Here is a 27,920-nt window from a genome sequence, read left to right on the forward strand (position 1 = left end):
ACCATTTGATTTTATTCATATTCAAATTATTTGCATAAAGTGTGACCACATTTGCATAAGGTTTGTGTCAAAGCTACCTTTCCAACCAGGTTCGATACACCGATAACTGCCTGCTTCTTGTTGGTATACTTAACTATTTCATGGTATATTTTAGTACATTTCTCACAGTCCGTGGAATATTCTGATCTGCCATGGTCACTCTGAAGAAGAACAAAAACGCGAACGCAGAATTGTAAATCTGGAAATTGCAAATAATACGAATAATCAAATAACCCACGGCGATAATTAATTAAAAATGACTGGTCGTGGCAAGGGCGCAAAGGGGAAGGTGGTGCGCGAAAACGCGACGGACGATAGGGACGATTTTCTCGTGTACGCGGCCGAGAAAATAATCCAAAAGCGCGTTAGAAAGGTGAGCAATCGTAAACAAATGCGAAAAAGGCGATAAAAACGAAGGGCCCCAAAGAAAATGCAGAACGCAATATGCGCAGCACACGCAGGATATATCTATATTCCACAAGGTCACATGTCCTTCGTCATTTTTTGGGCAGAGGACATCTGCTGCAGCAACCACCATTTGCACGTTGCATGTGTGCGTGTTTGTGCGTGTGTGTGTGTGTGCCTAGTGCGTGCGCGTGTGTGTGTGTTGTGTGGCGTGTGTTTTTGTTGATGGAAAATCAATTAGTTGTCTAAGAAAATGCAATGTTTCCCTCCCTCCATTTCGTTCATTTTCCAGGGCACCGTGGAGTATCGCGTAAAATGGAAGGGCTGGAACCAGCGCTACAACACCTGGGAACCGGAGGTAAACATCCTAGATCGCCGCCTGATCGACATCTACGAGCAGAGCAACAAATCCTCGGGCACGCCCTCCAAACGGGGTTTGAAAAAGAAGGAAAAGGAGCCCGATCCGGAGCCGGAATCCGAGGAGGATGAGTACACCTTCACCGGCGACGATGTGGATACCAATCAGGCCACCACCTCCGCGGCTGGTCAGGATGCGGAGCCCAAGAAGGAGAAGAAGCACCATCAGCATCATCACCACCACCATCATCACCACATCAAGTCCGAACGCAGCAGTGGACGGCGCTCAGAATCGCCACTGACCCACCATCATCATCACCACCACCACGAGTCCAAGCGGCAGCGCATGGACCACAGCTCCTCCTCGAACAGTAGCTCCACGCACAACTCATTTGTCCCCGAGCCGGACACCAACTCATCCAGCTCCGAGGATCAGCCGCTAATCGGTACCAAGCGCAAGGCCGAGGTACTTAAGGAGTCGGGCAAGATTGGCGTAACGATTAAGACCTCGCCAGATGGCCCCACGCTGAAGCCGCAGCCGGTTCAGCAGCCAGCGCCTGTGCAACAGCAGCAACAGCCTTCCCAGGATCAGCAGCAGGCGGAGAAGGTAGCCAGCGATGCAGCCACCCCGCTGAAATCCGAGCTGCAGGTCAGTCCACTGGCCGTTGAAGCCACAACCACAACGCCCGCTGAATCTGGAGCTGAGGAAGAAGAGCTGGTCAGCGAGGAGGCCAACCCGCAACCCCCTCAGGTTGCTCCTGAGAACAACAACATACCAAAACCGTGCAACAACCTGGCCATTAACCAGAAACAGCCACTCACTCCCCTTTCACCGCGCGCTCTTCCCCCGCGCTTCTGGCTGCCGGCCAAGTGCAACATATCCAACCGCGTGGTCATCACCGATGTCACCGTCAACCTGGAGACCGTCACCATACGAGAGTGCAAAACGGAGCGGGGTTTTTTTCGCGAGCGCGACATGAAGGGCGACTCGTCGCCAGTAGCTTGAGCTACGGCCCAAACAAAAGCCGGCAAAACGAAACGGAAACCTGAAACAATTGTAAATAGACAAACCAAAACGGGGGAAAGTTGAGAGGAGCACTAACAAATCCGCACTAGATGTTGCTAAGCATTTTCTCTAAGACAAAACTTATTTATTGTATTTATTTATAGCGTAGTTATTAGTTTGTTGTTTTATTACAATGTTTAATGTGCAAGAGTAGCTTGAGCAAGCGCAAGTCGCTCATTTACTAAAAGACTGATTTCTCACTTCAATATTTACCCCTTGACTTATACACTTTCTGATTTATTTATCAGCCATATTTATTTATGATAGTACGCATTATTGTCTTCTTCATTTCTACAATATAGCTTATTTGAGCTCTGGCGGTTTTTTAGTAAATGAACGAAATGCTGCGAGTGCTTAACTTGCCACTGCAATAGATTGTAAAACCTGCAGCATAGATATGTATGTCGTACATATATTTATTTACCACATATTGTATATTTTTCTATAACAATTTGAATCTGATTGAGAACAACACAACACACTCATATGCAACAAAACTCCATGCGAAACCGAAGCAATTGTTGATTACGCTTGATATACAATTATATACAACTAAAGAAGCATATATTCGAGAATGTCACCATGTTTGCCAAGTTGGTATCCCAATGTTGTAATTGTTTAATATTATATTTCCTCGCGCCGACTGATTTTACAAAAGAAACCCCAAAAAGATATATATGTAGTTTGATAAATATTTTTAGAAATTAGCTAACCACAATCTCCACTTAATATTTATTTTAAAATGTTCTACTATTAGCAGTCATCCAAGGCTCAAGTGTTGACTTTATGGGCTCAGAGCGGTGCAGTGCACATATAATTCCAAATCGAGCCCATAGACTCAATACTTAACTCCTATGATTATTACACTATTTTTTACCGCTTTACAAAAGGAAACTGCGTGGGAACTGTGTGGAATTCGAAAACTCTTGTTTGTTTCGCATGGTTCCTGTGAGTTGGACTCCGTTTGTGTTAGCTATTTATTGGCTAGTTTTAGTTACGGCGCTAATTCCACACAAAAGAAAAAAAAGAACAACTCAAAACAAGTATTTTGAAGTTTGTAATGTAGTGTTTAACTTTAATGTTATTGCCGGTATCGATTGTACATAATAAATTAAATAGAAGCAACCAAATGATCTATGCTTGGGTTTTTTTTCTTCTACTGAGATTGATTTGTGTCTAATATCCAGTCAATATCATCAATCTACGTCAGGGGTTAAAATCTAACACTAGGCGTAAGGTCTAACATTCAACTAGCTATATGTCCAGGTCTATGGTAAGCCGATCTCATAAGGGCCGGTATTTATTGATAAAGGAATTGATAATTGGCGCCACCTTCTCCGGCTCGTTGAGGTGGACATGGTGGGTTCCGTCTACTTCGTGGAACTCGAACAGCGGATTATGTTGCAATTCTGCCAAAACTTCATCAAAGTACTCCTTGCGTTCGTAGTAAGGAGCCTGCAGAGCCTTGATGAAAAGATGTGGGCACTTGATCCGGCGTGCCATCTCCATTGTAACCTCCTGGTGCAGCGTGTAGAACAACGATGACTTCAGTCGGTTGTCCCGGGAGAAGTAATACTTGTGGGGCTCGTGCGTGGAGGGTCTGGAGTTCCGCTGCAGTAGGTACTTGCAGGCATCCAGCGATACGGATTTATTGGAACCCTCGTGCAGCCTGGTCACCAATTGGTCCCATTCGTAGGCGGGCGGCTCGGAGCCGCTCTTAAGGCGTCGTTCCAGCTTTAAGGTGGACTCCAGTCGCTCGGCCAGCGCATCCACAATGCTGCGGGAACTCCGGACGGGCGGTTTCAGCACATCCAGGCCCACAAACAGATCCACTTTGTCGGGAAACAGAGCACTGAACACAAATCCATTGATGGCACTCATTGAGTGCGCCAGAATGGAGATCTTGTCCCAGTTGTAGTCGTCCATCAGGCGGCGGGTGATCAGTACCAGATCGATGGAGTGGTACGAGGTGCCAGCCGGCAGCCATGAGGAGAGTCCGTGGCCCGGGGCATCGATGCTCAGGAAGGAGAGATGAGATGGCAGGAGCGGAGCCAATGTATCGAAGGTCCCGGCATTATCCTGCCAGCCGTGCATGCCGACAATGGGTCGCACGTGCTTGGGGCCATACCATTTGCCCGATATATGTCCCCATGGAACGGGTATGCTTATCTCTTCAAACTGCCAAGGGGAAAGTCATGATTAGTGAATAAATAACAACTATAATTGGGTAACCTACATGTTTGGTTACGATCTTCAGGGGTTTTGTACTTCTACTGCTGCAGTTCCGGACATTCGGCAGCTGTTTTAGCAGGCAAAGACTTTTAGGCACCTTCATTTCAAGGCAAGATGTGATTTTCGTTGAGTAACGACACCGTCGTCGATCTCGTTTAATGTGCGACTAATGTTCTGGCTGTGATTTCACCACACATGGATGGCGATGAGGCAGCTTTGCCAGATGAACTTTGATCTGGTACGTAATATCTGAGAAAACTATGTTTTAGTAAGGTTTTTAATCTTGTCATTCGCTGGCGGCTGCCCACACCTAACAACACTGAACTTAAACTTGTTTCGTGTGTTTTTCAACACTAAGTTTTCGGTTATGCGTAGACACTTTATAAGCTTTACAAAAAAAAGAAGTAGTTTAGTTATCTTCAAGGTATTCTTATTTATTCTTAATACTTATAAAAGTATGCAATCTGACTATTAAAAATAAGTAAGTAAAATAATAAATACTAAAATGAAATTACATAAAATGTTTAAAACTCGTTGCTGACAAGCGAAAACTTTGTGATATACACCACGCATAAACGTTGCCGCCCATTCTCAAGTTTTATGAACAGCTGGTAGATAAGTGTTTACTTTTAGTTTGCCCTCTGTTTTCACCTGTTTTTTGTGCGAATAACTAATAATTTAAGAAATTTATTTAACGAAAAGTGCAAAATTAAATCAGGCATTACAGAAATTTAAATAAAACACGCCAATAAAATCCGTGACAGAAGGAAACGTGAGTTATAATTCGCGACGGTCGCCAAGGAGATTACCTTGACCTTTGTCTGGTGAGTCTGAATGAGACGCCGATCGATTTGGATATTATATTTTTACTTTTTGATGATTTCTCTTTAATGTTTACTTTCGGATTTTATGTGTTTCTTCGTCTGTTTTCGTGCATTTGTTAACTAATCGCACTGCTAATCTCCAGGTCGTTGCTGATAAGCGCCTAATTTAGCTAAACTTTGGAATTGGAGCTCATTCAGTTTTTGGGCACTTCAGAGGGCAGAAATGGACTCGGACGACAACTGTAGTGGCACCACCGGCAGCGATCTCGGCCAGCGTTATCGACATGCAGGGGACTTAACCGGCGAAGCCCCGACCAGACCCGTAAGTGTACTTTGAACTACTCTGTTCCAGTTTTTACTAACTAGCAGTTGGTTAAACACTATTTTTTCATCGAGTTTGCAAAGGAATCTAACAGGTGCTAATATACAAATACGAATTGTATTTCTAAGGATCTATATTTTTAACAGTAAAACTTGTATACCTTTCCTCGTAAAGTATGTATCTTATACATATGTATGAGTGCTTGATTTTTGGCAGGATTGCTTTCAAAAACAACAGAACAAAAGTATATACCCACTTTTGATTGTCTAAGATGTATTTAATGACAATTGAAAAGTACTTAGTTTTGTTTACAGTTGTTAGTTATGGTATTTACTATGAGAACGACCGACTTAAATAAACATATCTGAGAAATATAAATAAAGAGAGGAACCAAATTACAAAAATAAAAAAAGACTAAATCGTATGGTACAAATCTCATTAAACTAATTATTGTTTTTTTTCCATATTTTCAGTTCGCCGAGATTAGCATTACTGTTCCGTGGGGGCATATATCCGGCAAATGGTACGGCCCGCAGAATGTCCAACCCATTTTGGGACTACATGGCTGGCAGGATAACGCAGGCACCTACGATCGCCTGATGCCACTGCTCTCGCCGGAGGTCGCTTTCCTCTCGATCGATCTGCCTGGTCATGGTTTATCCTCTCGCCTGCCCGACGGCTGCTACTACAACTCCGTGGATAATCTATATGTGATCCGACTGATCATGAAACAGTACAAGTGGGAGAAGGTTTCCCTGGTGGGCCACTCAATGTCGTCCATTATTTGCTTTGTGTTCGCCGCCGTCTTTCCGGACAAGGTGGACATGATAATTGGGATTGATGCTTTGAAACCACATCAACGTCCTTATCCCTCCGTTATAAGGACCATGGAGACCCGACTGGATGAGTTCCTGCGCGAGGACGAGCGGAATCGAAGCAAAAACGAGCCGCCGAGCTATTCCTACGATGAACTAATCGAAAGGGTGTATATCGGCACCTTCCATTCGGTGAACAAGGAGCACTGTAAGCATCTGATGGCCCGCAACATCGGAAAGTCGGAGAAGTACCCAGACAAGTACTACTTCTGCCGCGATCGGCGCCTTAAGTTCTACAACTATGCCATTGGCTCCCAGGAGCTGTGCGTGGAGATGGCCAATCGCATCACATGCCCCTACTTGTTCATCAAGGCCGCCCAGTCCTCTTATTTCGAGGACAAGAAGTACTACGACGAGGTGTTGGATGTACTGCAGAAGAAGCCCAACTTCGAGTACCTGGAGGTTAATGGCTCGCACCATGTGCACATAAACGATCCGGAGGCCATTATCGCACCGGTCAACAACTTTATCCAGCGCTTCGGACCGGCGGCACTGGCTGCTTCTCGGCAGAAGGCGAAGGAGGCTAAAGAGAGCAAGCTCTAGAGGGTCTATACAATGCTAAATGGAGCTTATTTATTGTTCCACAGATTGCACAGGTTTTTATACTTAAATGTTGATTTTGATTATGTGATCACGGCAGAGGACTCGGCTCTGCTATAAATACACAATGTACATATGCCGAGAGGTTGTTCGACTCCGATTAATGGGGAAGTCGTGAAGGATACTGGGAAACTGGTTATGCGCACTGCTTAACCCTTTTCGATAACCATGTAGTAGGCATTTCAAAACCTTTTTTTTACAGTCGAACTTGGCAAAGAAAAATATGCATTATAAATGAATATTATACTGGGAAACCCCACCATATTAACCCAAATCAAATGTGGTGCCCCTCATATCAATTAATTCATTACAATATAAATGCTTAAATAACTTTTAAAACTCATATACAGATAATTTCTGAAATGTTTTACAAGTAACAAGTTTAAAAGAAATAACGTTTTTGTCTGAGTTCACAAATTTACGAGTAAATCATATATTTTTTTTTATATTTTGAAAATACATTAACAATAATTTGCAATTAAAACAAAATATTTTTCAATAAGCTGTCAAACAAATTTCAATCATTTTTAATAGTGCAGAAAATATTTAATGATTGAGTATAAAATTTTGAGTGTAATTAGCCCTACAATTTTCAGTTACCGTCAAAAGAAGTAACTTGTCTTAAGATCGCCGGCAGTTGACCTACATCTTCCTTCAGTAGAATCCAAGCAGCAAGCAGCGAAAGTGTTAATAACCCGCAAACCAGTTTCCCAAATCCCAGCCGGCTGTTGCATCATTTTCTAGACTCTTTCTTGGCAACAACATCGTCTTCTACTGTCGGCCCGCTTTTGGAGGTCAGCCCCAGTCGGATTTACATGGAAATGATATTTTAAATATATATATTTTTAAAAATAAATGAACAGAGGCAACAGGGGAAAAGAAGCCAAGTAAGTTGATGGCCCTGCGGCTTCCACATTTGTCTGCACTCATGTTCGTTTGACGTTGCTTCTGCTGGATTTTTCATTTTGCCATGGTCAGTTCCTGGGTCTGGTTCACAGTGTGATAAATGATCTTGGACAACCGCTTAATTTGTCTTAAATTGGTAACACACACACTTAATATGCAAAAAGTATTGATTTAATTTAGAAAAACACCTAAAAACATGATGGTTTATGTTCCTGAATCAGATATTAGTATGATGAATGAACCCATTATAAAAACATTGAAAATAACACTATGAAAAATGACTTTAAAAAACTACACATTCTGTCAAAATCTGACGGCGACTTTAAATTTCTTCATTAACATCTTTAAATAAAACCCTACTCCAAATTGATAGAATGTGTGACGCTCCAAAAACATACAATTTAATATAATTCGTATGCAACTTGGGGGTAGAAATTATGAATTCAGCTAAGACGGCGGGACTTTCAAGTTTGCAATCTAGTACAGCGCATTTTTGTTTTGTTTTGCTAATTCCATAATTAAAACAAACTGATCTTTGTTCAAATGACTGTGGTATATTTTATGGGATTTTCAACATATTTTTGTGGACTTATGTACAGACTTGTTAGAACTAGTTATAACTCATTTTTAGCCGCGAGAGCACTGACTAGGCCTTAAATGGATGTGGAATTCAAATCCGGACTTAAATTTTCTGGGGGTGAGCGGCGATGTATTCCAGGGCGCGGAGGATGGCCTCTGGGATTGGGGGAGGGGTGGGAAGGTGGGCGCCCTGGGGCTGGAAGCCGTTCTCATCGGCGACGTAGCTCAGCGAGATTGGAGTGCCATCGGGGGCGATGTAGCTATTAGATCCGGTGACACCATTGGCATTGCCGGCCTCCTGGGCCTGGATGCCATTGCTGGTCTCAAAGGCATAGTTGTAGTTTCCCTCGGCATCGGAAGGATTGATATCTGCGCGTGTGATCAGGGCATCCTTGTTGATGTTATCCGCATGGACATTGGCCAGCATCAAAGCGGCGAACAGGCAGAGCGACTGAAATTGGTTACACGATCACCATCACGATCACAATCTGAATCCTTCCGGCTGACATTGTCTACTCACTAGCTTGAACATCTTGCTGGTTTCTGGGCTTGAATAATCCACACTGGTTGGGTGATCTTCGCAGGCGGTGGCTTTTATAGCTAGCCAACCACTGCGCCGACTTTGGCGTTGGCGTCGCCTCTGCTGACGTCTCTAATCTGGCTCTGAACTCCAAACAGCCGCTCCAAACTAAATATCAAACTTAATACGCTTGTGTGTTTTTTCGTCAAAGAGCAGCATACCGATCGAATTTAATAAAATTCAGCGCAGCCGCCGAGAAAAAAACAAGAAAGGAGGTTTTGCTTTGGGCACCGGAACGCGGGATACCCTTGCTAGATGGCTTGGTATAGCTGCAGCATTTTGCCAAGTTTAATTTAATTGCCTTTAAGGCGGTTTGTTTATTTCAATCGGTATTTGCCACGGCATCAGAATAGTACCGAAACTAATTTTCTTAATGATTGATTGGTTTTATAATCCGATTTGGGTCAAACAATTAGTGATCATTGGTTTGTTAGTTTGATATAATATACAAATATAAAAATCAATGAGTGAATTATTCATTATTAAAATAAAACTACATTTTCGTTCATTTTTAAACAAATTTTTAAAGAAAATATTTTTTAAACTCATCTTTGGTATATTAAACACTAAACGATATATTTTTAAGCTAAGCTGCTACTAATTAGGAACTGATGATCTTGACGACATTTGATAAAAAAAAGTTGGTTCAAGAATAATCTGATAACCTTGATAATCGCATTTTTATCGACTGCTTATGGTTGACGTATCTCATCAAAAGATCGTTACAAATCACTGATCAAAATTCTAACAACCTTTGGCAAGGGTATAATGGAGCATCTGAACCCATTCCATGCGGTTGCTGCTGATGGTTCCACATCTGCCTTGGAAGCGGTAATCAAAGATCTGACTTTGCACTTAATGGCTAATAGTTTTGGTTAGCTTTTGGGGGCTTGGGGTTTTCTCGATCGTAATGGCACATGTGACATTCACCCGCCCAGCGAGGGTTACTTCAGAGACGCACCTGGATTTCATTTGGAAGGGGGCAGCCAAAGCCACTCGTGCACGAATAAATTTAATTCAGACCAATTTATCATACGTTTCAATTTCGGTTTCATTGGCCATTTGGCTCGGGATGAGCGCAGGCGGAGAACCTGTTTGCTTATGAAGGTATTCTTAATTCCCCCAAACATCTCAGCCAATTCATCGCATTAGCATACAAATTTGCTGTCCAGTAATAAATTTTCTAGGCCTAAACGCACTTAGCACTCCGACTAATGAAATGCCCATCAATCGCCGCCCCACCTGATCTAGCAAACTAGTTCAGCGACCCATCCGTATCCAAGCCCTAAACATATTCCATGACGTATCCAACTGATGGCAACGACAACATTCACAAAAATTTGAATTGGTAAATTGCCAAAATGAAAATATACAACTTCACAGATAATTTAGAAGTCTAATATATATAGAAGCATTCCTAAAATCACGTTGCGTTATACAGCAGTTCTATAACGGTTTAAAGACAACTTTTTTATCAATATTTGCATATGCTTCTATTTATTTTAAACTCCTAAAATACAAATTGGACTTGTTGAAATATGATACAACTTGTTTCCATTAATGGATGCAGTTTGGCTTGCATATACAGTCAACTCTCAGCTAAATTTGTCAAGTGCAAGGTTTGCGTATAGAATCCGTACTGGTCCACACAACATAAAAAAAAAGTAACCAGGTATAGTTTCATTGGTCCAAAATTGCTCATCTGGATTGACAGCATTGTTATCAATTTGAAAATAGTTTCTAAGAATTTGCAACACGGAAAATCGCAAGCCATCCAACCAGAAGGAAAACACACTGAAAAGAGCTTAGGATTATCCGAATAGATTTATGTATGTATGTATCTGTTTCCATATCTTCACTTTCATTCTACCTGAGTTGCGAAAAACATACCGATTTTTATGAGGTGAACTTCCTGGAAATGTTTGGTTCGGCAATGATTTGAACAGAAATATCTAAAGATACATGTGAACTATATTTAATTACTAGTCCAGTTTCACTTCCTTATTGACCGAAATCATTCTTAACAATTAACACAAATTTTCGAAGATGTTTGCTCAGCTAAATCTTATGTGCGGTGTGAAGACAGAAATAAATATGATCAAACTTATCGCTTAGTTCGAGGTAATTAATCAATTCGCCGAACATCAAAGTGAACAATTAATTAAAGTCATAAATGTAGGGTATCAGAAGATCACACATTGCATTGGCTAGCTGGACGCTCTTCTTCGATCGACGGCGCTCCGGGTGACATGCTGCCAGGTGACCTTGTCCATCTCCGAACCGATTTCAACAGCTTTCCAGGGGCAAAGGCAAAAGGCATTCCGCACCTGCCATCTGCCACCTGCCACTTGGAAGCTCCGAGCCCAGGGCGCATCATCTCACCAGTTCCAATTGAAAGTTGTAACACAGAAATCTTCAGCTCGATGGGGGGAATTTCCAGCGGTTTGTGAATGAGCCGAAACCGCATTAAACAGCAATTTTTATTTGTTTGTAATTCAACATTTAGTGGTATCCAAAAAACGATATGAGCAGTATGAGCAGTCTCGTGCGAAACCGTAACCGAAACTGAAACCGAATTAAAGCACACAATTTAAATTGTTGGCACATGACTCATGTATTTTAACTCTAGTTCAGCTGAGCATTGTTGTTATTGTTCCCATTATTGGTGGTATGATAAGACAAGTTTTTGGCAATTATAGCCACCTCTGGTCCTCGGGTTCCAAAAAAAAAAAAAAAAAAAAAAACAAACCCGTTTAGGTGCCTGCCACTAAAGACAAGGGTCTCAGTCTCATCCATATAAAAGACGCACTTGAGCTGATCGAATTAAACAGTTGCATTGCAAGCAGCATCACCACAGCATCAGTCCAGCACTCAAGAAACAAAGAAACCCCCAATTCCCAACAAGATGTACAAATATGTAAGTTTTGAGGGATTATTTGCCGAAAGGACTCGGTCACTCACAATTATGGTATTATTTTCCCAAAGCTGTTCTGCCTCGCTCTCATCGGCTGCGCCTGCGCCGACAATATCAACAAGGACGCCCAGATCCGCAGCTTCCAGAACGATGCCACCGATGCGGAGGGCAACTACCAGTACGCCTACGAGACCAGCAATGGCATCCAGTTCCAGGAGGCGGGTAATCCCAACGGGGTCCGCGGTGCCGTGGCCTATGTGTCGCCCGAGGGTGAGCACATCTCGCTGACCTACACGGCCGACGAGGAGGGCTACCATCCGGTGGGTGACCATCTGCCCACACCGCCCCCAGTGCCCGCCTACATCCTGCGCGCCCTGGAGTACATCCGCACCCATCCCCCGGCGCCCGCTCAGAAGGATCAGCAGTAATCCCGCGGAGCAGCAGCTCCACTGCCAGCAACACCACATCCACATCCCAACTGGCGGCCAGTCATTGTTATTTAGGGACGTTACCAGTAGTTATTGTTAATAAAGAACGTCGATACAGGAACATGAACTTGTATTGAATTTAGCAAGTTCAGAATAAAATTTGTACAAGACTTAACTTGATATTAAAATATGAAAATTATTTTATTCAACTAAAAAATAGAAACATTTATTGGACAGAGAACGCAGAGTTGGATTCTATTAAACATGTTTCACACACATATTTAGACAAAGGATCAGCAGTAATCCAGCTCCACTGCCAGCAACTTCTCGTGCAAACTTGCGGCCAGTCATAGTTATTTACCAGTAGCTATTGTTAATAAAAAACGTCCTTGCAGAAACATGATCATAAACTCCATTTGGCAAGCTCAATTTGATATTAAAATATGAAGTTTATTTAATTCAGCTGAAAAAAAGTACAAAAATGTAATGGGCAGTAGTGGAATTTAAATACGGATTTCGTAAGCCTTTTAAATAAACAAAGTTAAATTTTGTTAAACATTAAATCAATCAATATATATTATTTTTATATTTACTCTGAGTAATTCCAATTTAAATCCATGGCAAAGTATAAACCAAAATATATTGTTTTTGTAGACGTTCGAAGTGTCTAAGATCCTTGTATACTTGTTCTTAATTTAATTTATTCGTCCTCATTTGGATATTTAATGCAGCCCGAAAAGCGCTTTTAGTTCTGGCATTTCGACTGAATCTAATTGCTTAAGCTGCAATAACTTCAGGTAAACCGATTTGACGGGCTCGGGGTTTGGCATTATCGAAATAACCTTCATTAAAACCTGAAGATTATTTAAATGTTAACAAAAAACATACAAAGTCTGCGTAAAATGCGTTGACTCACCTCGAGCAATGTATCACCGGCGTTGGTAACCAATTTCCAATTGATAGAATCAAATAAGTTTGCACCAACTTGAATGGACAAGGATAAATACACCTTTAATTGTATCAATAATGTGTGGACGATCATGTGAATGGTTGACAATTTCTTAGGTCTATCAGATTTGGTTTCTTGGAAGAATAAATTCTTGTTGGTTGCGTACAAAATAGAATGGTCAAAGAAACTGAATTGTAGTTTGAAAGTATAAGAAATTGTCTCTTCGACCTGACCAGCTTCATAGGCATTAATTATAAAGTTTTTAGCCATATCCATGCCATGTCGAATGCTATATGATTTTCCGCTTTTACACTCGATCTGAGAAACTCTGCCAATGGCTTTGCTCAAATCCGTAAAGAACAATTTGGCTAGCTTATCACCCTTCACAAAGTTATTCACAACTGCCGGATGTGCCACAGATGTTTTCAGATGAAAGACCTTGTATTCGGGAATATGAAGGCGCTGAGGCTCTACTTTAAATGGCATTTTAAGCCAAAGGAGCGGCTCTACCATTTTCGGAAAAGGAATATTGAAAAACATATCTGCAAAAAAGATACAAATATATAATTTTTCAGAAGCAGTTACTAGCTTCCTAACAATTTTTACCACAATCAATTTTTTTTTCATTAAATTTTAGTATAAATAGTGTTTTTACATTTTTTTTTTATCATAATCACTGATCAGGTAAAATTTTATAAATTTGGTTGTTTTCGAAATTATTTCGTTTCTTTTTTGCCTATTATATAATTTTGTGAATTCTTACTTACATGTCTTGTCCAAATTGCTGATTGTACCCTTGAAAATAGAGTCGATGTTGTTGAATTCTTGGCATATTTTCTCGGATATGTCGGAAGCGTCCTGCACATAACTTTTATGTTCTGGTGTTGGATTATTAGATAGATTTTCTATAAGCATTTCAAGAGCCTCATTGAAGTTGAGCGCCATCGTAAAGATATTTGCCTGCTTGGTCCTTTCTCGGGGAAGTCCAAAACTAAACTAAAAAATAGGCACGACTGAACTTTCCAAGCCTTTTTTTATGTGACTGTGATTCATTTAGGGGATTCCCCAAACGAAATAAATGTCAGCTGTTAGCCAGCTGATCCATACAATTTAAACTTTCAAAAATAAAATCTATGGAACAGCTGAAAAAAAGGGGAAATCCCCATTCTTGAATTAAATTTTCATTGTTTTTCAATGGCTTATAGTCCCGCCCCACAGAGCCCATCCAAGCGTAACGGTTGGGATTTTTCATGGATGGTGGACTGTTGTTCCCACAAAAAATTAAAACAAAAAGTGCTATCGACATAACAAAATTCTTAATATTTTATTATTTATATGTAAAAGTTGTCTTTGTCTTGACCATGACGTGCTGGTTGTTTTCATGCAATAAGGAGTTTAAGTATTTTTCATTATTCTTTTCTGTAGAATAAACAGCGTCCAAGTGGTTTTATCCAAATCTTTCTTGAAATTCGATCAAATATTCAAGGCAGACCAAAAAGAGCCTTTAGCTCTGGCATTGTAACGGAGTCCGATTCCTTGAACTGCATCAATTTTCCCAAGATGCATACGAAACGTCCGCGTTTTGGGATGATCGGAATTATGTTTGATAGTGCCTGATGGTTCATAACAATGTTATAGTAATAATTGATTATAAAGCTGTGAAAACTCACCGCAAGTAAATATTCCCCGGTGTTGGGTTCTACACGAAAATCAAGAGAATCAATTGCAAAATTTGTAACTGGCATAACTAGATTTTCATCTTGTAATTGTAGAAACAATTTTTTTACATTGGTTAACAATTTGATGACTTTTTTTTCCACTGCTTCGACCTCGAGTTTTTCGGCTTGTTTAAAGAAATCGACACGGTAGGTGTATAGGAAAAAATTGTTGGAGAATTTAAGAGTGAGTTTAAACTCATAAATCAATAGCTCGTTTTCCTCCAATCCATTCCTGCCATATTCCTTGACAACGATGATGAAAGATTCATCATGCAATAGGTTAGTGCGTAGATTATACATTTTTCCGCTTTTACAAATAAAATTCGTCATTCTGTCCACGACTCTGTTCAAATCAAAGTAGAAAAGCTTGGTCAACTTTTCGCCGTTCACGTATCCATTATCAACTGCTGGATGATTCACAGTCGTCTTAAGGTTAAACAATCGGCATCCAGGATCACGGTGAACGTAAACATTCTGTGGCTCAATCGCAAATGGCATTTCTACCCACAAAATCGGTACTCTGGCTTTGGGGTATGGTTTATAGGCGAACATATCTAAAAACAAAATGTTGTACGTTAATGCTGCACAAGTTTTAAGGGTAAACAAACTGAAAAGATGCTGACACAAGACTTTGTACTTTATGCGAGTTTTTATGCTGATTAATCTTTTTTCCCTTATTGAACTTAATTATAAAAATCCGTAACTTAAAAGTAGAACAGTATTTTAAAAACAATTTAACTTACATGTCTGATCCCATTTGGTGACTGTACCCTTGAAAATAGAATTAATGTAGATAAGTTCCTGATTTATTTTCTCGGATATTTCGGCTGCATCCTGCATATATGTTTCCTGTTCAGGTTTAATAGTTTTTGACAGATTTTCTATCAACATTTCAATTGCCTCGTTGAATTTAAGCGACATTTTCCTTTTTTGCTCCTTCTTTCTGGGATTCACAGAACTAAATGAAACTTTTGTATACCGACCGCACCTAAATTATATATGGACTTGATCACTGTCACTGTCACTGTCACTTTACGCGGTATCGATATTAAGTTGTTTGGGGTGTTCCTAAACGACTGAACCTCGCACAATTCCACAGATATTTTTAGAAATTGGGGAAAATTTTAAATTATTATTTATGTTCATATTACATGTTTTTGTTTGTTGATAACAACTCAATAATAATAATTTGACAATTAATGTTTAGCTGATATTAAAACAATGCAAATTGATTTTAAATGGATTTATTGTTTAAGAGTCAAAATCCTGTTAAATATTTCAGAAAAGAATGTAGAAATTTTAACCAAAACAAAATATTAACCAATTTATTTTTTTTTAAATCCATTAAACACATTATAATGCTAAGAAACATGTATTTTGGGAAGTACCCGTTGTTAATTTATAACAGTTCTAAAATTATCCCATGTTTATACACATCTAGAGGGTATTATAATTTTAGTCAGAAGTTTGCAACGCAGGGATGGAGACATTTTCGACCCTCTGAAGTTTATACAGTGGGCAAAAAAGTTTACGATCATTTTTTTATGTTTCCCGATTAAATTTGATTTTCTTTCTAATGTGAAATTTGTAAGAATATTCTTAATTAAAGACAAGTTTTATTAGCTGTTTTTTTTTAACGAATCCTATTATTTATTCTGCAATGATTTTCCGCAAACTATATTAAATTGTTTGGTATATTGCAACATGACTATCAATGTTAACAAAAAAAAAAAAAACTCACTCCCCCATTAAAACGAATACGTTGTTAGGCAATAACGTAATACTTATCCAACGGTCATGTTCATCAATTCAAATTTGTTAACAGCCTGAAAAATAAACACATGCTTAACAAACTATACTTTTGGGCTACCAACTGGAAAAAAAACACAAATGTTCAACAAATGTTTTCGCAATTTGCATGGTTTAATTCGCTTTAAAAATATGTTAGGTTGTGTTTAAATTCGAGCGAGCCGAACTTGTTTCGAAATTTTGCAAAAGCTCTTCGCCGCTTTTTGGAGATGGGTTGTTACCCGGAAAGAATTTACCGTTTATTATTAAGTCATCGAAAGGTTGGCAAACAGAACCGCGACTGATTTCCATCCAGTTTTCAAATTTCCATATCTGAGAATAGACGTAAATTTTAATCAGACTCGCAGACAAATAAAGCTGTTAGCAGTTAATGGGATAACAAGCTAGAATTCGTTGGGGTCACCCGAGCTTCACAGATTTTATGCTTGGGCGTGCCTTTGTTTGCTCTTTTTGGGCACAAAGACCATAAATTCACGCCGCGAAGGAATCAATGGATGGATTGATTTATAGCCCAAGCAGAAAAGCCCCAAGGTTTTGGCGCGGAGCGAAGAACATTTGCGCATTTCGGAGCGCTTACAACATCTAGCAACAACTTAGTCTAGGTCTGGGGTCTTACAATGCCAAGTTAGTTGATGATTATGATTAGTACATGCTATGTGGTATGTTCAGCCTTCTTCTTGGACACTTGCATCCAAATCGATGTGTATGGTGGACATGATGGTGGATGGGATCAGGATGGGTCAGGAAGCTCAGAAGAATTGCGGCTTCTTCAGCTTGCCATCCTCAGTGTGGGTGCGTATGTATTCCAAGGATCGCAGGATATAGTCCGGCGTGGGCGGTGGCTGCGGCAGATGTCGACCGACCACATGGAAGCCCAGCTCGTCGGCTATGTAGCGGGTCTCGATGGGCACGCCCTCGGGCGAGGTGTAGCTGTAGATGCCAATGGTTTCCAGGGGCGATCCGGCCGCCTGGACATCGATGCCGTTGCTGGTCTTGAAGGCGTACTTGAACACGCCCTCGTCGTCCGTTGGCGAGACCCGGAAGTCCGTTATCTGGGCATCCCGCTCGTCGCCGCCCACCAATCTTCGGATCCGGCGCACCCGCACCAGTCCTCCATCCACTTCCAGCCAAATCAGGGCCAGAAACACCAGGCCAATGAGCTGAAACCAAGAGGGGTCTTATCAGCCACAAAGATCACAAATCAGGTGGGGAGCACACTTTATGGGAACAGGGTCAAAATGCTTACAAAATATCGCATATTTTTCGGCTATCGCTTTTATATTTTCGCACTGGCACCAAAAAACACAACAGATTTACGATTGATTTTGTAATCAAATCAATATTTCCCGATCCGATGTAAAGGGTTCGATTTGCTGCGGAGATGGCACGTCTGCGAGGTTCAAAGTTAGCCACCGTACTGCCAGTGCGGCCAGCTGGCCTTTTCCAATTTATATGTGGTAAACAACGGGCCAAAACGTACGCCACGAAGATCTAATAAGCATAACCAAATGCCAATAATCATTGGCTCCGTCTTTTTTTTGTGGCCTCTCGCAAACAAATGCTGCTGTGTGTGGTGTGGCTTACCCTGCCCACTAATTCTAGCTCTCGATAGCGGGTCATATAATTCATTTCCGTTTATCATGTTTGCTTATTCATATTTTATGATTTCATACTATTCATATTAAAAAGTGCTAAGTAGCTCGAGTTCTTGAAGATCTGGCGCCAATAACGTTGGCAATTTATGATGGCAGAGGTTCCGATTTTGGTTTTATTAGTGTCATCTGACAGCAATAAACTCAATCGAATTAAAAATACTAGTTTTTTTTTGTTTTGGTTTATTGCATTTCTCTAACTGTTTTGGCTTTGTAAAATATTTTGTTTAGCTGAAAATGAATCACTATAAACACAAACCACTACAAACACAGTATGGTTAAGTATCTAACCACTAAGTAAAAATGTATACTTTTAACACTTATCCATTACTAATAGAATTTACCACCCTGGGTCCCAAACACGGAAGCATTTGTGCGCCCAGCATGTTCTGAAATATTCACATATAAAAAATATTAAAGCCTCTTCTTGTTTTGAAGCAAATGCAAATCATGATCATAAAAATCACAGCAAATGCGATAAAATCGTAGAAAATAGGCCATCAAATTATAAGAAGCTGTATCGAAATTTGGATTAACAGAAGGCTTTTTAACGATTTTTGATTTGTTAATCGGCCTGAAGAAACATAATTAACGGACAGTTCCGTGTGGAAAATGAATGGAACTGTAGCTCCATAGGTTTACAGGTTCAAAAGCAGACTGATTCTTAATTTTTGAAAGAGTCGCAGCCAGTTCGTTGCCTGAGTCTTTTGTTTTTCGCTCCATTTGCGAGAGTGTACGCTGTAGCATAAATTATGGTAGTTCTTGAAGAACATTTAGCATGAAAAGGAGTTGTCTATGCTCATATTTACATATGCCTAGATTAATGTTCTCAAAATTGTACGTCCCAAGGGGTCAACAGCAGAGTCATCGCCAGCAACTAACTACCTAATAGTTCACACACGAAGCGTTTATGGTTTCTGGCAGAGAAGGAGAACTGGAAAAGGCAGTTCATTTGTAGTTTTCAATTTTGTTTTTGATTTCGATTTTCTCGTTTTTCGTGTTTGCGTTTCGCAATCGATTCTAAGGCTAAACTATTTGGCGTCGATTTGTGTTACTTAATTAATGTTGTCCGCAAAAAAGATTTCAACTAGTTTGACTTGAAGATTTATGTCTGAAAATTAGCCGAAGATTATTTTCGCTTCATGCTTTCCTCTTTGTCGAGTGCCACTTTTGCTATGTAAATCCTCGGAAACACAGGCGTTGTTTCTTAATTAGTAAATAGTGTTTAGGACAAACAAACATAATGCAAATCTCATTAGGCAAAAACAAACATGAATTCTGATTGATGGGCTGATTGATTCTTCGGACCGACACCTTGACGAGCGGCGACTTGTAAAGTCGAGCTATGCAAATCAACGGGTTGCGGGGTTAAATCATACAAGTTGTGCAAGGTCTATGTATGTATGCCTAGCTCCATATTCCACACAGTGGAACAAAATCACCTATTAAACGTTTACATATTTTTAAGAAGAATTGTGTAGACCCCTAAAATGAACTGATGCCCAGGATTGTCCAAAAATGAATGATGCACTTATAAAATTCGGGACAAAATTTGAAAACAATAAAAGCCAGAATTAAAAATACAAAGAAATAATCAAAAAAATATTTTCACTAAAAATCGAATGTATTTTTATAAAGCCAAACAACCAGCTCCGAGCACTTGACAAACAGAAGTTATTTGCTTGGACATATAACTCACTCAAACCGAATAAAAACCCGAATTAGCCATGATTGATCATGGTGCAGTAAACCTTTAGCATTTCCAGTTTCGCTTTAAATCGCAAACAGTTAATCGAATAATCAAAACTGACGTATTATATGCATATTTAGCACGCCTCATTAAATCAAATTAATATATTTGGTATTGGCTTTTTAGTTGAGACTCCATTTCAACCATGACCTTTTACAGCCAAAAATAGAATCTAATTATAATAAATTAATAACTAAATGGCACTATTTGTCAGTGGCGGGATGTCCGCAAGTTGGACATGTGATTCACAGTCACATGTGAACCACTGTGCATACCTTTCGATTTCATTTCGGCTTGATATGCAGGCACACCTACAAATGGACCCCGAACCATCCAAAACAACTTCATTGTCAGGCGATAATAGCCGGCATTAGCACAAAATCAATATAAATCAATTCCCGGGCTTGAAACTTGTATTTTTTTTCGGTTATATTGCGGCTGCTTTTTGGTTGCACTGATTCCCGGGTTATGCTTCCTCATCTGATATTCTGAGAACACTTTGAAGAGAGCTCAAAGATTAGCTTTAACTTCCTCTATGCAAAATCGAAAGCTTCCTTTTCGGCCTGGTCAAATGTTTTTTTGGCCAGTTTCAATTTAACTTTCAAGCGCAGCAGATCGCGTCGCATTAAGCTGTCCGCTTTATAACGGTTTAAACTGGGATACTGACTTTGATTCAGGTTCAGTATCAGTATTTCAGGTTCAAGATCCACACCGTAAAAACAAAGATTTGGAATTTAATTGAAATTAGGCGGCAATCGGCAATGATGATGTCGTTCGGCAAGGTTTGTGCGATGTTGTGTGATTGTACTTGTTCCAAATAAACCTCCAAGCATATACCCGATCAGTTTGTGCTGCTCCTGGCCCTCATCCATGTGCATCACTGTACCGGAGCCATTGCCGCATCCTCGGTCAGGACCATCTACTACCGGAACACCCCACCCGATCCGTTTGGCCACTACAGCTTCGAGTTCCAGACCACCAATGGCATCACCACCAAGGGGGCCGGGAACGAGAACGGAGCCGTCGGCGTGGTTCAGTTCGTGTCCCTCGAGGGCATTCCCGTCACCTTCACCTACGTCGCCGATGCGGATGGCTATCGGCCCACCGGAGACCAAATTCCGGCCATTCCGCTGCACGTAATCCGCCAGTTGGAGTACATCCGCACTCATCCGCCGGTGGATGAGCGTCGGTCGAGGCGTTGGTAAATCGCTCGGATATAAACAAAAATTATAATTCGAAGCTTAAAAAGCTATCGATTGTCTGGCCGAGTATCGTTACAGTTGGGGAATATTTTTATTTCGTATTTATGTTTATTGTTTCTCCATGCAAATGGGACATACGAAATAACAAAACAGAGCCAGAAAAAAAACACCATGCCAAAATACATTGCAAGCCAATAAATATTCTAGAAATATTAATAAAGTACTAGACTTAATTGATCTGTGTTCTGGAAGTCCGGAAAGTTTATCCAAAGGAAGGAAGTTTATTCAATAAATAACAATTAAAATTCGTACAACGTTTTGCAACTGAGAAACTGAACAAAACTGAATAAACATTTTGATTGAATTTTTAATTATGGTAATTTCAGATTGCCACATAAAAGGAGTGAAAATTATCGGAAAACGTATTTTAAACAAATAATATATAATAATATTAAAATGTTAATATTACCAAGTTAAAAAATCTTTTTTTTGTTCCTAAATAAATTTTAGACTTAAAGATGGGTGAAGATTTGAAGATCCAAAAGTATACTTTTTAAAATGCAAATCTTTTAAAATTTTATATTGAAAGATTTGTCAAATCTTTATTAGCAATTTTATATTGGCGATGTTACCTTTTTTTGTTTACCATTTTTCTTCCAGTGTAGAGACTGACAACTATGCTTTTGAAATATGTTAAGAATGTTCCTTATAAATTCTAAGATTTACTGACTGCATAAGTAGTTGAAATCATGTTTTCTATGCTAATGACTCACAAATTAGCCGCACTAAAATGTCAGCTTTCATCAGTTCACTTTTGGCCTGGCTTCTTTGTTATAAAAATGTCATAGTATACCGATCCGATCCGATCCGATCCGATCTTACGGCCTTGTCTTTAAGAACGACTTTCGCTTTTTGAGGCAATCAACAAGAAGATTGCACCTGTCACCGCTCATTTGCATGTGGGAGCCTAATTAAGGCCGCTGCATAATATTGACCGACTCTTCAAGACCGCCTAAATGTAACCAGACTAGTAAACCAAATTGAGTTGACACCGTTTAATGTCACCGAAACAAGTTGCTGATTGATGCTCGCCCCAAACTAATCCCCAATTTGGTTCCGGCCTTGGGACACACAAATATCGTTAAGAGATTACCGCGGTCATCTCCAAAAGTTCACCATGTAAATGAATGAATGCTACCGCTGCACTCAAGTCCCCGATCAGTTGGTAGAATACTCCATTCACACATCTTCGAATATGAATTATTCATAGCGGCTTCGCTTATCCGATCTTCCTCTCAACAGATCCATTAAGCGCTTAAATATGCATTAGACAAATGGTAGACAACCCGCAGGCGAAGACCGCAGATTTGTATATGTCCTATTTCGTTGGGATCTCAAACTATCAAACAAACATTAGTTCGATCTATCTGATCATGTTCGTCGTTCGATTCATCTGAAACCCCATCCACGTGCCAATCCGGTTGCAGTATTTCGGTTGCTGTATTTAGATTCTCAACAGTCGCTGATTTATGGATCGGAACGGAGCATTCATAAGGCTTTAATGGCAGTCTGAACAGCTTTTATGCCACCGCTGGGGGTTTAGTATCCAAGCTAGTATTAAATCTTATTAATCAACTAACTGAACATTTAAATATACATCAATGGCCAACAGGTGTCGAGCAACGAGTCGAAAGTTTCGCTATTAAATATGCATTTTTCAAAACATTGATTTTTTCTATTCATAACTGACTAAGCTACTTTTAAAGGTCAATGGCCCACTAGACCTGAGAATTGATGGTGACAATATGTAAACGTTGGGATAACTGCCTGACTTATGGGTCATCTGTATTCATTGGTATAAAGATGTTAAGTTATCTTATCTGAATTGATTTACATGCATTCCAAATTCCAAAGATCGCACACAAAGTAAACAACACAGAAACATGGCATCGATGTTCGTTACTTTACAATAATATATTTCAAGTTGCTTGACATATATATATGTATATTTCTGGGTGTGTTTGTGGCGTGCAGCTATGTGTGTGTGTGTGTTGGGTTGAAACTGGGGGCTAATCAAAGTGGGTTACGGGTAACATTCACCTAACAATGCGTTTATACGGGCGTCACGAGTTTCTTAGGAAGCAGCAACAGTTCTGAATAACATCGAGCCAATATCGAATCCTATTCCTTTGTGTTTTAATCGATTTTATTTAGTGTAATTGTTTTTGTATTGTGTTGGCGTGTAAATACATATTTTAAACATATTCCAAGTATCTCAAATAAACTCTATGCTTATACAATTTTTCGCTTTCATCTTGCATTTTTGCCTAAACTATTGCTAAACCTAGACACGATTTTATAGAGGCAGCCAGAGCGATCTGGTTTGAGATCCCTGGCAGCCGAGAGCGAAACGGACCGAATGAACAATTTGATTGATTGAATTACGTTTATCTTCTTCTGGTTCGTGAATAATAAATCGTTTGTTTAGTTTACTGGAGTGTTTAATACATATGCTAAATGTAAATATATATTGAATAGGTTTGTGTGTTCCTCTGTCTTCGTGTTCAGTTGTCTGTAAATGTGGGCTCCGGTTTTGGATGTGTGTGTGTCCGGATGTTGGTTGCAGTTGGTGGGTGTGCAAAAGTCCTCCAGAGACCTTTGAGCGCGCCCACAGCTAAAACCTGCAAGCGATGTGGGAGTTATAATTTGGTTCTTTTGAACGGTGCTCCTTTGAACTCACCAGTCCTCTTCGCATGCCAGTATGGTGTAGTGGTCACGGCCCCGCCCCTAGGGCCAATCCTAGTCGGCCTTCGTCTCCGTAAACTCCTCCAGAGCGAAGAAACTGCCGCCGGAGGCTCCGCCGCTGCTGCTGGCCGTGCTGGTGGCCACCGCGGTGGTGGATGCCGTGGCGCTGGATGCCTCCGACACCTGAACCTCCTCGCCGGCCGAGGCGGCAGCCGCCTCCTTGTCGTCGGCACTGCCGGCAGCGCTGGCTGCCGCCTGCTGGGCGGCCTCCAAGACCTGCTGCTGAACCTGGACGATGGGTTGGCCATCTTCCGTGTACGATACGGACACTGGGATGCGGGTACCATCCTCGCTGATGACATGAGCGCCTTCCTCGCCATCCTGGCCCTGCTGGATGATCAACTGACCCTCCGAATTGAGGAGCGAGGCATCGATCAGCTGCTGCTCATTGTTGTCGCCATGGACAAGGACCATCTGGCCACTGCCGTCGGTCATCATCTGAAGGGTTTCGCCCTCCATTCCTTCGGACTGCAGGACTCCCACGCTTTGCAGCAGCTGCTGGATCTGCTCGGGATCCTGTACAATTATCTGGTTGCCTTCGGCGTCGGTCAGGATGTGATTGTCCAGCTGAAGGAGATGGCCGTTCTCGTTGACGATGAACTTTATTTGGCCCCCATCAACCTGCGCCTGCATGGCCTCGTCCAGTTCCATGGCCACATGCTCGCCGGCGGCAGCTTCGCCAGACTCGCCCTCAGTTCCGGTCCCGGCGGTCACTTCGCCTTCGCCAGATTCGGCTCCTTCTGCGGCCGCAGCTGCAGCCTCCGATTCGGTTGTGGGCGTGTCCGTGGCTTCACGCTTCTCCCCTTCGTCCGAGGGCTGTGGTTCCTCTGCAGCGGCCTCCTTGGGCTTGGTGCTCTCCCCGGCCTTGGTCTTGGATTTCTCTAGACCCGCTTTGCTGGTCGCCTTGGTTTCCTCTGTGACCTCAGCCTCGGCAGCTGCGGCCTCATTGTCATCATCTAAACTGGGCATGGAAACGGGAGCGGCATTGGACTTGCTCTCGGCAGTGGAGGCCTCGCCGCTTTCAACCTTGGCGTCAACGCTGCCCTGCGACTGGGATTCGTCTTCGGCTTGATCCAGATTGGGCATGTCAATGGGGACAGAAGCTGTGGCGTTGGGAGAATCCTTTTGCGACTGGTCACCGTCCGGTTGCGGAATAGTTATATTAAAAGTGATTCCGCCGCTGCCCTCCTGCGAGGTGATGACCATTCCACCGGCTTTGGTGCCTGCCTTGGGCGCCTCGCCGCTCTCGTTCTTGTCGGAGTGCAGCTTCTCGAACAGACTCTCAATGTCGGCCTCGGCGTTCTGCTCACCGCCCTCGTCTCCACCTTTTCCGGCTGCCTCACCGGGTTCATCGCTCAGCAAAGCCGTGGCTGCCGAATTGAGAGCAGTGGCGCCGGTCGAAGCTCCCTTCTTGTCGCGTCTATGGGTCTCCATATGATGGGTATAGTATTGTTCCTGGATGAAGGTCAGGGAGCAAATGCTGCACGAGAAGAAGCGGATGTTGTTCTCCGCCTCGCTGGTGGCCACCACAGCGGCGGCTGCGGATGCCGAAGCAGGCACAGTGTCGCTCAGTGCCTCGTCAATGGTCTCCTGGAGCAGTTTCTGGGTATTCAAGTTCTGGCTGACCGGCTGTTTGGGCGAGACCGCAGCTGCGGTCGGATTCTGATGCACCTCGAAGTGCTTGACGAGCAGCTCCCGCTTGGGGAAGGTCATCGAGCAAGTGCCGCACTTGAAGAAGTTGGTCTGATGCTGCTTGGCGTGCACGGTGGCCGCTTCGCGCGTCTCAAAGCGCTGTGAGCACAGACGGCACTTAAAAGGCTTGGGCTTGCCGGCGGCGTGCTTCCGCATATGCTCATCGAAGACGCCCTTGTCCGTGGACTTGAACTGACAATGGTTGCATGTGTACAGCGAAGCTCCGACCACGTTCAGATTCTCAGAGGCGGCGGCAGCAGCGGCGGCCGCAGCGGCAGCCACCGGGGCAGCAGCAGCCGGTATGGTTGTGGTGCTGGTCACCAGCACATTGGTGGCGTGGTTGGTCTCCATGTGCTTGCGCAGGCTGTTCTCGTTCACAAAGTTGATGTGGCACATGGCACAAGTGTTGTCCATGGCAGTGTTGTGGTCGCGCACCATATGCTGCTTCATGGCCCCGAAGTGCGGGAAGATCTTGCGGCAGGTCTTGCACTGGAAGGTCTGCTGCTTGCAGGTCTCATAATGCGTGTTGAAGAGCCGCATGTCCGAGGTCTTGTAATCGCACGAGGTGCACTTGTAGATCTTGGTGGCCTTGCGCTGGACCGTCTGTGTGCCCTGGACGCTGCTCTGGGGTGTTCCTGCGGCGATCTTGGGCGTACCTACTACAAAATAAAAGAAACAGCTTTAAATGATGACCTGGAAATTGTTTCAACAAAATGCTCACCTGGATTTCCCTGCAAAACCTTGCGTGGTCGCAATACGTCCCCAGTGGGACTCTCCTCCAGCGAACGATTGGCGGCACCCGTGCCCATTTTCTGCATCTTGAGCGGCGGACTGCCCTCCAGGCCCACATCCTCGTTAATGGCGTACTTCTTGTTCAGCAGACTGATGAGGTTCGTCTTCACGCGCTCCACATCGTTCTCCAGGCGGTCGTAGTAGTTAACCAGATTGGTGCAGCGCGAGCACACGTAATCCTCGCCGCATACAATCACGAGGAATCCCTCGCCCACGAGCTGAGCCAGTTTGTTGGGGAACTTGGTGGCCGTATGGGTGGTGCACATATCGGTGAGCGAGGTCTGCGGCTCGCAGCGGTCGTCGCAGATGTAGCATCGCGTGGCCAGGCCACCGACGCCCAGGCCTCCCGCCTCCGCATCGCTGACCGCCTGCTGCTGCGCGACTCCGCCGCCCGATGAGCCACCTCCAGTGGCCAATCCGACGGCACCACCTCCTCCGCCGCCGCCTCCGGGAACCACCAAACGCGTCGTCTTGAGGATTCGCGGCTGGCTGGGACCGGTCACAGTGACCGCTCCGCTACTGAGCAGATTGTTGAACTTGCGATAGGTGGCCGGGTTCAGTTGATTGTTCATCGTGTGGCGTTGGCGTTTCGCTTTCGGATCCGGATGAGCACGCCGTAGTGATGGTGTTCTTCGGTTTTAGCGGGCGCAACACGCGCAACTGCAAGCCGCTTCTTTTCAATTAATCGGCGATTACGACAAGCTGAACTTTTGCACTGCACACTCCACTAATTGCTTATTTTATCTGGGGGGGGCAGCCACACGCACAGCACAACTCGCTCTCCTTTTCTTTGGACACCAGGAACAACAATCTCCTCCGGTTTTTAATTTTCGATTTTGTTCTGGGTTGTCGCGGCGTCACTTTGACTGTACTAAAGCCTCGGTGCTGTATTTTTTAGGGTTAAAAATGCGTATGTTGCTGCAGCGGTTCTTGTCGACGGCAGATAGTCGTCTCGCTCACTAGCACGCACGCTGCCCTGGCACGGCGGGAAAGTATGGGCTAGTCATCTCGCTCGCACGTCACGGAAATGGCGGCTGCCTGGGCGGTCTACCACGATCAAACAGCGAAAAGATATGACGACGTTGCAGCTTGCATGATGGAAAAACTAATTATTATAGAAAATTAAATGCTTTTTTTTATACATTGACTTGATAGAGTGTTTTAATTATTCTAAATATTTGTTGGCTTATATTTGTGCTATTAAAACTTTGCTATTAGCTTATTTGTCCTCTTTTAGTAATGACGTGTCTTGTTTGTCATGCAATGTAATGCCGTTTCAGTTCCTCTACCAACCACCAGAGGTCGCCCTTAACCCGCGCACTTTGAATGTATGTAAGCTAACCAAACAAATAATTAAAATAATTTTCCCATGAGGTAATCACTAAAATACGAGCATTTACGCAATGATAAGGAAAGACATCACT

General features: G+C 42.4%; 10 protein-coding genes across 14 annotated transcripts; 4 read left to right on the forward strand and 6 right to left on the reverse strand.

The window, feature by feature from the left end:
* The first annotated feature begins 184 nt into the window (after nt 1-184).
* LOC108142702 (polycomb group protein Pc) lies at nt 185-2,997 on the forward strand. Its single transcript, XM_017266717.2, has 2 exons — nt 185-412; nt 737-2,997. The coding sequence occupies exons 1-2, from the start codon at nt 296-298 to the stop codon at nt 1,805-1,807; spliced, it is 1,188 nt and encodes a 395-aa protein (XP_017122206.1). The 5' UTR covers nt 185-295; the 3' UTR covers nt 1,808-2,997.
* LOC108142703 (probable serine hydrolase) lies at nt 2,914-4,411 on the reverse strand. Its single transcript, XM_017266718.2, has 2 exons — nt 4,104-4,411; nt 2,914-4,045 (listed from the first exon to the last, which is right to left on the reverse strand). The coding sequence occupies exons 1-2, from the start codon at nt 4,200-4,202 to the stop codon at nt 3,152-3,154; spliced, it is 993 nt and encodes a 330-aa protein (XP_017122207.1). The 5' UTR covers nt 4,203-4,411; the 3' UTR covers nt 2,914-3,151.
* Nucleotides 4,412-4,708: 297 nt separating this feature from the next.
* LOC108142838 (probable serine hydrolase) lies at nt 4,709-6,802 on the forward strand. The gene is made up of 3 exons (XM_017266904.2): nt 4,709-4,923; nt 5,067-5,245; nt 5,719-6,802. The coding sequence occupies exons 2-3, from the start codon at nt 5,147-5,149 to the stop codon at nt 6,661-6,663; spliced, it is 1,044 nt and encodes a 347-aa protein (XP_017122393.1). The 5' UTR covers nt 4,709-4,923; nt 5,067-5,146; the 3' UTR covers nt 6,664-6,802.
* Nucleotides 6,803-8,160: 1,358 nt separating this feature from the next.
* LOC108142261 (pupal cuticle protein Edg-78E) lies at nt 8,161-8,828 on the reverse strand. Its single transcript, XM_017265981.2, has 2 exons — nt 8,726-8,828; nt 8,161-8,656 (listed from the first exon to the last, which is right to left on the reverse strand). The coding sequence occupies exons 1-2, from the start codon at nt 8,735-8,737 to the stop codon at nt 8,309-8,311; spliced, it is 360 nt and encodes a 119-aa protein (XP_017121470.1). The 5' UTR covers nt 8,738-8,828; the 3' UTR covers nt 8,161-8,308.
* A 2,764-nt stretch (nt 8,829-11,592) lies between these two features.
* On the forward strand, nt 11,593-12,307 carry LOC108142243 (pupal cuticle protein Edg-78E). The gene is made up of 2 exons (XM_017265962.1): nt 11,593-11,702; nt 11,771-12,307. The coding sequence occupies exons 1-2, from the start codon at nt 11,691-11,693 to the stop codon at nt 12,125-12,127; spliced, it is 369 nt and encodes a 122-aa protein (XP_017121451.1). The 5' UTR covers nt 11,593-11,690; the 3' UTR covers nt 12,128-12,307.
* Nucleotides 12,308-12,395: 88 nt separating this feature from the next.
* On the reverse strand, nt 12,396-14,160 carry LOC108142242. Of its 3 annotated transcripts, none has more exons than XR_001774287.2 (4): nt 13,844-14,160; nt 13,044-13,618; nt 12,721-12,981; nt 12,396-12,590 (listed from the first exon to the last, which is right to left on the reverse strand). XR_001774287.2 is itself a non-coding variant. In XM_017265960.2 (3 exons), the coding sequence occupies exons 1-3, from the start codon at nt 14,019-14,021 to the stop codon at nt 12,850-12,852; spliced, it is 885 nt and encodes a 294-aa protein (XP_017121449.1). In that variant the 5' UTR covers nt 14,022-14,160; the 3' UTR covers nt 12,684-12,849. The 3 variants fall into 3 exon arrangements, 1 of the variants encoding a protein (XP_017121449.1); XR_001774286.2 differs by having other exon boundaries at nt 12,396-12,651; XM_017265960.2 differs by lacking the exon at nt 12,396-12,590 and having other exon boundaries at nt 12,684-12,981.
* Nucleotides 14,161-14,400: 240 nt separating this feature from the next.
* Nucleotides 14,401-16,607, reverse strand: LOC108142273. 2 transcript variants are annotated; one of them, XM_017265998.2, is made up of 3 exons: nt 15,538-16,607; nt 14,747-15,348; nt 14,401-14,689 (listed from the first exon to the last, which is right to left on the reverse strand). In XM_017265998.2, the coding sequence occupies exons 1-3, from the start codon at nt 15,713-15,715 to the stop codon at nt 14,558-14,560; spliced, it is 912 nt and encodes a 303-aa protein (XP_017121487.1). In that variant the 5' UTR covers nt 15,716-16,607; the 3' UTR covers nt 14,401-14,557. The 2 variants fall into 2 exon arrangements, with proteins under 2 accessions (XP_017121487.1, XP_017121486.1); XM_017265997.2 differs by having other exon boundaries at nt 14,401-15,348.
* Nucleotides 16,608-16,696: 89 nt separating this feature from the next.
* On the reverse strand, nt 16,697-18,037 carry LOC108142233 (pupal cuticle protein Edg-78E). Its single transcript, XM_017265952.1, has 2 exons — nt 17,850-18,037; nt 16,697-17,763 (listed from the first exon to the last, which is right to left on the reverse strand). Exons 1-2 carry the CDS (start codon nt 17,859-17,861, stop codon nt 17,353-17,355), a joined length of 423 nt encoding a protein of 140 aa, XP_017121441.1. The 5' UTR covers nt 17,862-18,037; the 3' UTR covers nt 16,697-17,352.
* Nucleotides 18,038-20,600: 2,563 nt separating this feature from the next.
* LOC108142320 (pupal cuticle protein Edg-78E) lies at nt 20,601-21,578 on the forward strand. The gene is made up of 2 exons (XM_017266073.2): nt 20,601-20,787; nt 20,851-21,578. Exons 1-2 carry the CDS (start codon nt 20,767-20,769, stop codon nt 21,208-21,210), a joined length of 381 nt encoding a protein of 126 aa, XP_017121562.1. The 5' UTR covers nt 20,601-20,766; the 3' UTR covers nt 21,211-21,578.
* Nucleotides 21,579-23,395: 1,817 nt separating this feature from the next.
* On the reverse strand, nt 23,396-27,406 carry LOC108142671 (mucin-22). 2 transcript variants are annotated; one of them, XM_041708022.1, is made up of 3 exons: nt 26,426-27,406; nt 23,948-26,360; nt 23,396-23,888 (listed from the first exon to the last, which is right to left on the reverse strand). In XM_041708022.1, the coding sequence occupies exons 1-2, from the start codon at nt 27,066-27,068 to the stop codon at nt 24,007-24,009; spliced, it is 2,997 nt and encodes a 998-aa protein (XP_041563956.1). In that variant the 5' UTR covers nt 27,069-27,406; the 3' UTR covers nt 23,396-23,888; nt 23,948-24,006. The 2 variants fall into 2 exon arrangements, with proteins under 2 accessions (XP_041563956.1, XP_017122165.1); XM_017266676.2 differs by having other exon boundaries at nt 23,948-26,363; nt 26,426-27,404.
* Between the last annotated feature and the right edge of the window lie 514 nt (nt 27,407-27,920).

Source organism: Drosophila elegans, unplaced genomic scaffold, assembly GCF_018152505.1.
Source record: "Drosophila elegans isolate 14027-0461.03 unplaced genomic scaffold, ASM1815250v1 contig_208, whole genome shotgun sequence".
Classification (NCBI taxonomy): Eukaryota; Metazoa; Arthropoda; class Insecta; order Diptera; family Drosophilidae; genus Drosophila; species Drosophila elegans.

Bases quoted from the DNA above. Each gene is read 5' to 3' on its own strand.
- LOC108142702 (XM_017266717.2), top strand. From the start codon at position 296: ATGACTGGTCGTGGCAAGGGCGCAAAGGGGAAGGTGGTGCGCGAAAAC. The intron at 413-736 runs GTGAGCAATCGT...TTCATTTTCCAG, and splicing joins TCCAAAAGCGCGTTAGAAAG to GGCACCGTGGAGTATCGCGT.
- LOC108142242 (XM_017265960.2), bottom strand. From the start codon at position 14,021: ATGGCGCTCAACTTCAATGAGGCTCTTGAAATGCTTATAGAAAATCTA. The intron at 13,619-13,843 runs GTAAGTAAGAAT...TCTTTTTTGCAG, and splicing joins CAGCAATTTGGACAAGACAT to ATATGTTTTTCAATATTCCT. The intron at 12,982-13,043 runs GTGAGTCAACGC...AATAATCTTCAG, and splicing joins CCGGTGATACATTGCTCGAG to GTTTTAATGAAGGTTATTTC.
- LOC108142671 (XM_017266676.2), bottom strand. From the start codon at position 27,068: ATGAACAATCAACTGAACCCGGCCACCTATCGCAAGTTCAACAATCTG. The intron at 26,364-26,425 runs GTGAGCATTTTG...TTTATTTTGTAG, and splicing joins GGTTTTGCAGGGAAATCCAG to TAGGTACGCCCAAGATCGCC.
- LOC108142838 (XM_017266904.2), top strand. From the start codon at position 5,147: ATGGACTCGGACGACAACTGTAGTGGCACCACCGGCAGCGATCTCGGC. The intron at 5,246-5,718 runs GTAAGTGTACTT...CCATATTTTCAG, and splicing joins GCGAAGCCCCGACCAGACCC to TTCGCCGAGATTAGCATTAC.
- LOC108142703 (XM_017266718.2), bottom strand. From the start codon at position 4,202: ATGAAGGTGCCTAAAAGTCTTTGCCTGCTAAAACAGCTGCCGAATGTC. The intron at 4,046-4,103 runs GTAGGTTACCCA...TCCCCTTGGCAG, and splicing joins TGAAGATCGTAACCAAACAT to TTTGAAGAGATAAGCATACC.
- LOC108142273 (XM_017265997.2), bottom strand. From the start codon at position 15,715: ATGTCGCTTAAATTCAACGAGGCAATTGAAATGTTGATAGAAAATCTG. The intron at 15,349-15,537 runs GTAAGTTAAATT...TTTTGTTTTTAG, and splicing joins CACCAAATGGGATCAGACAT to ATATGTTCGCCTATAAACCA.
- LOC108142320 (XM_017266073.2), top strand. From the start codon at position 20,767: ATGATGATGTCGTTCGGCAAG. The intron at 20,788-20,850 runs GTTTGTGCGATG...ATACCCGATCAG, and splicing joins TGATGATGTCGTTCGGCAAG to TTTGTGCTGCTCCTGGCCCT.